Raw genomic sequence first — 10,554 nt, forward strand, 5'->3', positions numbered from 1 at the left:
GAAAAAAGTTTCATTCGAAAACCTCAAACCATGAAGATTCTATGAAAATTCAAAGAACCTATTGCAATAAAACGGCAATTTCATACTTTAACCCCTAATATAATAGAGCAAAAATCTTAAAAACTATAATAATGTAATTTATGTATACATACTTAACTATGTTTCACTAATTCCAACTATGTCTTTTCCCAGAGGTAAACCAGACAACTATAGCGGAGTCGACGCTAGAAAGTACAGTGGACACCACGGTGGAATGCAACGCCGAAGTCATGAGACTGCGCGCCGAAAACGAGCGATTGCATTACGAATTAGCCCTGTAAGTACTACAAGCAATTACCACCCTTAAGTTATGCTGAAACACTGTCTAAAAGTTTTAATCACTAGTTTGACATAACGTTGATCTCTGTGGCAGAATAGGGGCCACGGATTGTAAAATGTAAGGCGCCGAAATTACGTAGCTGAATTTCTGTAAAGAAACACTTAGAAAATGTTCTCTTCACGAGTATAAAACTTAAAGAATGCCATTGTTTACGTTTAGAATGCATTGCCTAGGACCCCTCTTTTTTTTAAGTCGGTTAAAAAGAATCACATCATGTATACCCTACTAAATGCGTCCTGCGTGTTTCCAAAACTAATAATGAACTTCAAAATGTAATCTATAACCGTGGTTTTCAAAAATATGTATGATTTTAATTATTTTTTTTTATACGAACCACAAGCCTTTGCGTTCAAATTAGACAGCTAGGCTCTGTACGCCTCTGACAAAAATAATTTCGATCCCTAGACGCCCAAGCCTGTAGGTGTAGTGAGGTGACATGTTATGAATTTCCACCTTATATGTATTAAATTCAATTCTCTTAAATAAAAAAAAAGCCATAACTGAACGTAAAATGCAGCTATGAATCCATACTTAACTAGAATATACAAATTACATAAGTAATGTCTTGATATTCATTTTATAAGGGTTTCATTGACGTCTTTAAATTCAAAATAATCTTTATTTCATAGGTAAGTATTATTACACTTGCAATCGTCACATTGGTTAAACTCTACCGCTCATTCGTAAGGCAGATTCCACTTAAGAATGAGCAAGAAACTCTAGGAGTTGCTCTTAGTAAATAACATTTGTACTCATTCAACATTTACAATTTTTATTTTTTGAAACATCAGAGATCGAGACTACCTCCATGAGCTAAACGGGTTACTACCACGGATATTGGTCATCCAAGTACGCAGAAGTTGTATAATAACCTTTAGTATAAAGTTTTTATTTCACTATAGTTTTAAACCTCGTGAAAGGCAAATTTTGTATACTAACCGGAATCTTGTTATAGAAGCGTATACATTGCCCCTTAAATGATTTTTTGACTTTGTGAAGACTATCAAGTACAGCTAGTTTATTTTTATTCCTCGTATTAATGTTTTACTTGTCACTATTATTCATAAAGGAATTACTATTCCTCTTAACATAAATTACATTTTCATAAATGTACTGTGAGGTTAGTGTAAGAATGTTAATTTCCTTAAACTTATCTCTCAAAGATACTCTAGGGCCCAGATTGTAAATTGCCCTAAACGCACGTTTCTGCAGGACAAAGATTCTATTGATATCGGCGGCATTACCCCAAAGCAAAATGCCGTATGTCATTAGACTGAAAGTAGCTGAAGTAAACCAATCTAGCGGTTTCGACGTCTGAAAGTTTCCCTATTTTTTTAATAGCGTACACTGCAGAGCTGAGCCGTTTTGAGAACTTACTTATATGGGGACCTCATTGCAATTTAGCATCTAACGTTATACCTAGAAATACAACTGTATCCACAAGATTCAATTTTTCGTTTCTAACTACAATGTTTGTAACCGTCTTTCTAACATTGGGTAATGTAAATTTCACACAATTTATTTTTTTCTCATTAAGGAGTAGGTTATTAACAGCAAACCAATCAACTTTAGATATAGCATTGTTCACATCGTCGTAGGAACATTGGTACCTTTTAACTTTAAATGATAAGAAAGTATCATCAGCAAACAATACTATTCCATGAGGCTAGATAAGTGATTAATATAAACTAAAAACAAAAATGAGCCTGGAATTGAACCTTGAGGGACACCCATGCTGATTGCAGACCCTGATGATCTCGTACCGTAAACATCGACCCTTTGTACCCTACCACGCAAATACGATTTAAGAAGGTCCAGGTCACGTCCCGTCACACCATAATGGTGAAGTTTCCTGACCAGTGTATCATAGTGCACACAATCAAGTCTTGGAAAGGTAACACCAATACCATCATGTGAATCTTCCCATGCGTCAAATATATGTTTCATCAACTCAACACCAGCATCGGTTGTAGAGCGACCCCGAGTGAAACCAAATTATTTAGGAGACATTAAGTTATTACTATAAAAATGTGCATTTAGAATAATTTTTTCAAATATTTTACTGAGAGTTGGTAGTATATATAGGTATAGGTCTGAAATTGGTGGGGTCTGAAAGACTACCAAATTTGAAAAGTGGAATAACTTTACTTAGCTTCATGAGGTCAGGAAAGACACCATCATCAACACATTTATTAAAGACACACTCTAAGTATGGCGCAATACAATCAACTATAGAACTAATTACTGTGACTGAATGACCATCAAGATCAGCAGTATTTTTTATGTTTATAGAGTTAAAGGCTTTAACAATGTCGTTTGGCAAAACATGACGGAACCTTACATTAGTGATACTAACTGCATTATTTTCTTTTAGTAAGGATTCAGCGGCGGTGGGAGATGAATTTAACGACTTAGTAGTCAAAATTGGAATGTCAAAAAAACATGAACTGATGTTTAGATAATAAATTTAGGTGAGATGCTTTAAAGCGTCCACGGCGGTCAAAGGGTTAAACAAATTTGTTTAGAACCCTATCTAGTACTTCCGAGATGCAACTACGCATATCAACCACGAAATCGGATTCGAAGGCCTTAAACTTGATTAAGTTACAAGTAGTTTTAAAGTCTATTGGTAAAATAATTACAGAGCAGAATCCCGCAACAAAGAACTTATAGCAGCAATGGAAGAGAAGCAGCAAGAGGTCGCTACGACAATGTTGGAGATTGTCGAAGAAGCTAAAGATATGACGAAGCAATACTACGAAGCACAGTTGAAATCTCTGCGTTCCGAGGTACCTGTGTTCCACCATTCTACCTCCATCTTGCAATTACACTAACATCAATAAAATAAGGGATAGATATGTGCGTGCGAGCGTGTGAACATGCAAACAACGAGTATAAAACCAGAAACAGAGATGAAATATCATTTAATTTGCTTGAAAACTATTCTGCCAAATCATTACTGTGACAACTACGCTCCGATTGGCCAGCCCGAATTCGAAACAATTACGGGTGTCGTCAATTGTTTCACTTCAAATCGACCACTTTAACTTAAGATTTGCTATAATGAATTGCAAAATTACATAATTTAATATTTAATTACCGATGATGTTTTGCTGGTTTTTCTCACACCACCAAATGGAACCCTCATTGTTAGAGATATTATCTTTTATTACAATAAATATGGAATATTTTTGGAATATACGGAGACGTACGCACAGGTCAGTCGTTGGTGCTATACTATTTCAGTTTTCTAATTTGTTATTTCAGCTCAAACGACAGTTGATATTTAAAGGTGATATAAGGCCCAATTACCTAATGAGTTGCGAAGGATGGATGACCCTTATTTCGTCTCTTATTTCCGGTTATATACTCGATGCATGCCAATCTCCAATTGACGTTTATCTACTACAACTAGCATGGACCTGGACGATGTTCACCTCCTCTACTATTCGTTCCCTCACCCACAGAAAGGCGATCAACGTGGTCATGAATGAATGACCACGTGGTCATGAAAGTGAAGGTGAACTGAAATAGTTCCATTTATTTATTTAATCATTCTTTAATAGATGGACGAAATGCAAGAAGAATACGAGCAACGATTGAAAGCACTCGAAGCCAGCGGTAGCAGAGTATGTAATTGCGAAACACCATCAAAGACTAACAAAAAAGTGGCTGATTTATTGACTCAGAATGCCATCTTAGAAGAGAAGTTGACTGCGGAGAAACTGGCTCGAGCTAGAGCTGAACAAGAAGTTCAACATTTGCGCGCTTGTATTGAGGAGAGAGACGGTAATTTGCTGTTAAATATACTCTAGATCCGTAATGTTAGGAAATGTGAATCTATTAAATAACAAATTATTGTTCCTTGTTATATTTGCAGTTCTTACTCTCTCATTTAGTTATTACAACAACAAGTGCCTAGATTCTACAGTGTGAGAAAGTTGAAATCTTTTTCGTACTCTTACAATCGTCATATTTTCGTAAAAGTTACAAGCTTCCAATAACATATGACACCCTCAAGGAAGAGATTGAATTGACAGCTAAAAGTTATACTCACCGAGAAGCTTTTCGATTAATGTTCGTTAACGTTTATTAAATACATCTAAATTGAATTGTATTTGCCAGAACGTTACAGAGTACTAATGGATACAAATTTCTATTGACTTTTAACATTCGTGTTGTCATTATTGGAATAATAATCTGTTGTTTTTAAATCCGTAATACGACGAGGAATCAAATCTTAACTTGTCAGTGTCTACGCATTGTAATTAAGTTTGTAATTGAACTCAAAATGTACATATTGTTGCAGAAAAATTTCCAGAAGATCACAGACCGGAGAATGAAGAGGAAGTGCTTACCGAAAGCGAAAGTGAGGAAGAAGATCCGGCTAATGAAAGCATGGAACCAAGCTTTAAAAAGGAAGATATCAATCGCTCAAGGCTACTGCAACTCAGTATAGTTGACGATACCACTAAAAATGACAGTAAAACAGATATCGACTATGAGAACACTATAGATAGTGATAATAATGATAGTATAGTAGAAAAGTCAGAAGATACACTCAAAGATGTTGATGATTCACGAAACGACACTCATTTAACTATTGGAGATAATAATCAAACCAATAAAACCTATCATGATGTGTTTAATACTTCTAAAGTGAATGGCGATATTAATGAAACTTTGGACGCATCTCAAGTTATTGTCGATTGTAATAAAAATGCACCTATCAAAGGATCGTCCTTTGTTAACAACGCTAATATAAAGGAACAAGCTCTTGACAAATCGAATTCTAATCTTAGAGAAACGTATTTCGTGCGAAATTCAGTAATGAATAACGCATCTAATATCGATAATTATGAGGTTTCAAAAAATATTACTATTGATTTTGATAAGTCGAGTACAAATATGACGCCAGAGACTGTCAAAAAGAATCTTAAATCAACACGTGCAATTGAAAATTCTTCGGCACAATTTGAACAGTTAGAGATGACTACGAATTCACGAAACCTTAAAGAAACTGATGCCATTGACGTTTCACTCGCTCATTTTGAAGAAATAGAAATGGAAGCGAATGCGACACATATTAAAGCAAAAGACGCGTGTAACGTTTCTCTCACCCAATTTGAGCAAATAGAAACAGCGACGAACACAGATCAGCTTAAAACATCTCATGGCCATAGCGTTGCTCTCGCTCAGTTCGAGCAATCAAAAATAACAACTAACACAAGACACTTTAAAGCGTCTAACATCAGTGACGTTTCTCTCGCTGAATTTGAAAAATTGGAATTGGCAGCCAATTCTAAGAAACAGTCTATTTTGAAAGACACTACTGAACTTTTATCCAACATAAAGATTTCGAAACAAAACCGCAATTTTTTCAATCAGAAAAAGGATGTGGACCCTATGGAACTAAATATTAACAGGGACAAAACTTATTTCGAGAATGACGTAAACGTTGACAACAAGCTTGAAGAGTCCAAGAAAATATTACTTGACGATCGGTCGCCTTCAATCGTTAAAGAAGACATTGGTAATTGCGAGCTAACTACTATTAAAAAACTACTCGGGGAAAGTTTCTCTAGATCGGATATCGTATCTTCTGTACATAAAAATTTAGTTGTGCCTTTATCTAAGAAACAATCTTCGGTTGATATTTTCGAAGATTTTGACTCGCCAATCGTATTCAAACCTAAAGACACTTTAAAAACATCGTGTAACACCGATATTGAATTATTGAGTAAATCTACAGTGAAACGTAAATTCTTTGACAGCATGCTAAGCGAAAATTGCAAAGCGTCTGGTTCTAATTTAAATACTGAAAAAATAGAGAACACTAAAGATAATTCAGTATCAAATGGTGCTAAATCTACAGAAGGCGATGTTTTCGTAAAACCGTTAGTAATTACTACCTTTAATGAAAACCCTAATGAACCGCCCAAAGAAAAGTTCTCGATCTTAGATACATGTATTGAGAAAGTTGACAAAGAAATAGAAGTTGTGCTAAAATCTATTGAACAAATTGGTTTAAATAAAAATGATTCAAAGTCCAAGTTTGTGACTTCAATTATTGAGAATGCTAAAGAGAAGTCCAATATGAATCTGAATGAAACAACAGATATTCATACAAGAAAGCAGAATAATACAATTGACGAGTTTGAAATTCTTTACAAAAATATAACAGTACCGAGGGCAACTGAATTTGACTTACTTGTTTCGTCAAACAGTACAATGTTGAATGATACTCACTCCAGAGAAGACTCTGAGAAACCTAAATACAATTTGCGACAAAAAGGAAACACTTCACTTGACAAAAAAGAACTAAAAGATAAATCTATAGATAAGAAAGAAAAAATGGAAACTGAAGAAGTACTGCTCGAAAGCAAAGCATCTGAGAGCAAAGCAAAACCACAGAAACGTAATTTAAGATTGAGAAGACGTAAAAATCAAGAATATGATAGTATTGACCAAGAGAAAGACAAAATGGAACATGAAAAATTTAAAGACATTATCAATTTACAACAAGAATTCTCGGATGTTACTATGGGTGTTCCGGCAACTAAGAAAGAGGTAAAAGATATACAGTCTCCTGAAAAGAAGAAAGAAGACGAAAACAAGCCTCCATTTGAGATACAGAGCTGTCCGTCTAAAAGGTACATAAATATTTTGCACAACCAATTAATAGATATTAATAACTTTGGGGTTAATTTTCCGTCACACCCATTGCAGACAATTCTCGGTACTACTTTTACATACTTATTATATATAATATAAATTGTTAACGCATCTCTATCATAACACATTTTTAAAATTACATTACACTAAATGTTCAAAAGTATAATATTTTTTGAGTGCCTCTCCAACTATAACAGCAAATATTGGCATTAAGATTGATAGTGGAATTGCTAGCTGCGTTGGATACTATCTGCTAATGGTCCCATCAACTATTTCGATTATACGGGCCGAATCTTGCGCATGCCATACTCGCTTAGACCTCAATCATCGTCGAGTATATAACCAGAAATAGAGACGAAATGTCATTTAATTTGAAAATTATTCTGCCAAATCATTACGGTGACAACTGCGCTCCGATTGGCCAGTCGTCTGAATTCAAGACAATTGACGGGTGTCGTCAATTATTTATTCAGTTTATTTTGAGCTTTTCTATAATGGACGAAAATTGAAATATTACATATTTAGTATTTAATTACCGATGAAATGTGATTCAGTTTGTTTTGTAATCAGATGTTTTGCTGTTTTTCCCATATCACCGAATACTGTTTTTCCCATATCACATAACCCCTCCATTGTTATGACTGTTACAGATATACAATAAATCACAATATTTTTGGAATATATGGAGACGTACACACATGTCCGTTGTTGTCGCTGTCCTATTTCAGCTTTCTAATTTGTGATTTCAGCGCAAACGCTAGTTGATATTTAAGTGATATGAGACCCATTTACCTTATGAGTTGCCAAAGATGGATGGATATTTCGTCTCTATTTCTGGTTATATACTCAATGACTTAAATTTACTGTTCAAACATCTTTTCTTTTTTTCTTCAGTATTACTCGAAGCCGTAGAAAGTTATTCACACCACGAGCAGAGCCTCTGGAAGAATCGTTGCCAGGTGATAGCGAGAGCAATGAACGCATCCGAGTACCCAGGCCGTCTTACCACCGTGCTAGAGCTCGTCGCAAGCTGTGAAATACCACTACTACATACCATCAATGACCACCCGATAGTTTTTCTACATCGCTATTTTATAAAATGAAGACATTGTTTTGGATTTTTTTTAAGGAATTTTCTCCCAACATATAAAACGAACATATATGAAAAGCTTAGCACCATCCTTTGTTTGCCTGAGTGTCATATCAACTGACCAGAAAATATAAGTAACATTTTAAATAAATACGTTGTTACGTAAAATTTGTTGCTAGCTCTCATATCAAATAAAAATTAACAATGGCCAAATTGCTGGCATATGGCAGTATCATTTTTTACTAATTTAGACTTAATCATTATTATATTATATTAGCGATTAGTTGATTGTACAATATTACTATTAAAAATAGATTATAATTATAATCCACTCATATTAATTATTATTATTATATCGGAATTGTTAACATTGCAATAAAGTACTATGTAAATTTATATTGTGGCTTATTTTTATTTAAAGGTGCCGCCTTTGCCGCGTGTCTATTTCGTAAGTGAATTTGCACAGCCAGAACAGGCCTTTTCCCAGCTTGCGTTTACCTACGCATTGGATTTTTGGTTAAATTCGATATGATATTATTATCGTTAATCCCTGTTTAATTAAAATAATCATGCACATCTTCAGAGATCTGCGAGTTTTTTCTCATTGCGTCTCATTCTTCGTCACTTTAATATCTTGAAAAGTTTATATTTAGTGTTTTACGAAAAACCCTATTGCAAGCACCAACGACATCTAAGCATTTGTGTGATTCAAATTCGGGCTGCCATTGAATAAGCATAGCAAAACGTCATATCATAACTATTATAGTTAACGAGCAGCCAAAATCAAATTTTAATAGTGGAGGCTCATATTACGTTCTAAGTTTAGATATATCTTTGTTTGAATTTTCTTTATTAAACAATAAGTTATAATTATGCAGGTAAGGCAGAATAAAAGCTTAAATAATAGAAACTAAAATTAGGATTAAACCTTGATTAAACTATATGAATAAAATTAGGTCCCCGCGGAGAAGTGCCGGGTATATCTTTTCAAATTTTATTTAACGTGAACATTGACGTACATGAACGTGAGCGTGAATTATAAAATAAAACTGTATAGGAGTAAAACATTAAAAAAAAGAATCAAATAATTGTAAAAGAAATATTTTCGTCTTCTTCAAATTTTAACAGTTATCAACTGTCAAATGGGAAAAATATACGTTTCTAGCCGCTCGCAAGCGGTCAACACTTGCGCAATGAACTGCCATTTTACTCCGTCTTCAAAAAAGACAGACATGAAAAGTTGTCTTTGATTTTTTCCAATTTAGAAATTTGTACAAAAAATTTTCAATAATTGAAATTTTTCGGAAAATTACCTATAATCTCGTGCTTAATCAGTAGTAACCTCATCCCTCTCGTGTATGGGAGAATTTGAACCGTATCACCATAGAGTAACACGAACTGTTAAATAAACGTCATTTGAGGAAATTTATTCGTTCAATTTAGTTCGTTCAGCGTTGTAGTAGTCGTAATATTTTGCTATTCGTGTTTCATGTTTTCTCCTTACAATTAATTCAGAAATAAATCTGTAGTTTACATTATGACGACAAACGTTAGAGCAGCGGTATCGCAAATATTGCGCAATAAAGATGACGCTGGGGAAGAAGACGATGAGCCGAAAAAAAAGTCCAGGGAGGACTGGAGGAAGGCCAAGGAGTTGGAAGAAGCTCGTAAGGCTGGAACAGCACCCGCTGCTGTTGATGAAACAGGTAATTTCTTTGAGTATTTAAGATACTAAAAAATTCGTGATTTAAATTTACTTCATTTTAAGCACTCTTCAGTTGTTTTCTTATCACATTGTTCAAGGTATTATAGGTACCTTTGATAAGTATAGCTTAGAACGGATGTACTGTAGAGTCATTTGCCTGTCATGTATATAAAAAAAATAAATAAAAAAATTGCAATGCTCTAAACTACAACGGTCTACCTGTTACTTGATGAGTCCCACACATCTTCACAACTATAATAAAATTTACAGGCAAAGACATAAATCCCCATATTCCGCAATACATCTCCTCTGCGCCATGGTATTACGGCACCAGTGGACCCACTTTAAAGCATCAGAGGCCACAGGAAGACAGGGAGGCTCAATTCACCAAACTTGATACTTATTATCATAAAGGAGTTGATACTGTGAGTAACCTTCTCGTTGTCTCCTCATCTATTATGATAAATAATCTTGTGACCATTGACTTACAAATAAATGGACGACGGGTCTAATACAAAAACCACGAAAAAAATGTCCCAAGTCAACCTATTCGAAATTTAAATTGTAATGTCATCGCAGTATCGCGCTGTCAGTAGAACAAATGAAGACTAAAGCGGAGTTTGGCGCTCTGTATACGATTTTAGCGCCTTACAAGTGAGGACACTTTTTAGCGCGGACCCGACGTCCATATAATTGTAAGTCAAT

General features: G+C 34.7%; 2 protein-coding genes across 2 annotated transcripts; both read left to right on the top strand.

The window, feature by feature from the left end:
* Window positions 1-192: 192 nt before the first annotated feature.
* Window positions 193-8,261, top strand: LOC113238922 (myb-like protein X; the record flags this gene model as incomplete). Its single annotated transcript, XM_026475771.1, has 5 exons — window positions 193-316; window positions 3,024-3,168; window positions 3,946-4,168; window positions 4,689-7,032; window positions 7,949-8,261. Coding segments are annotated over 5 exons (2,978 nt in total), but the record flags the coding sequence as incomplete, so codon positions are not given.
* A 1,385-nt stretch (window positions 8,262-9,646) lies between these two features.
* On the top strand, window positions 9,647-10,274 carry LOC113238921 (pre-mRNA-splicing factor Slu7-like; the record flags this gene model as incomplete). The annotated part of the gene is made up of 2 exons (XM_026475770.1): window positions 9,647-9,850; window positions 10,120-10,274. Coding segments are annotated over exons 1-2 (324 nt in total), but the record flags the coding sequence as incomplete, so codon positions are not given.
* Window positions 10,275-10,554: the final 280 nt, after the last annotated feature.

Source organism: Hyposmocoma kahamanoa, unplaced genomic scaffold (genome assembly GCF_003589595.1).
Source record: "Hyposmocoma kahamanoa isolate Upper Pololo Valley unplaced genomic scaffold, ASM358959v1 98853, whole genome shotgun sequence".
In the NCBI taxonomy this organism is placed as follows: domain Eukaryota; kingdom Metazoa; phylum Arthropoda; class Insecta; order Lepidoptera; family Cosmopterigidae; genus Hyposmocoma; species Hyposmocoma kahamanoa.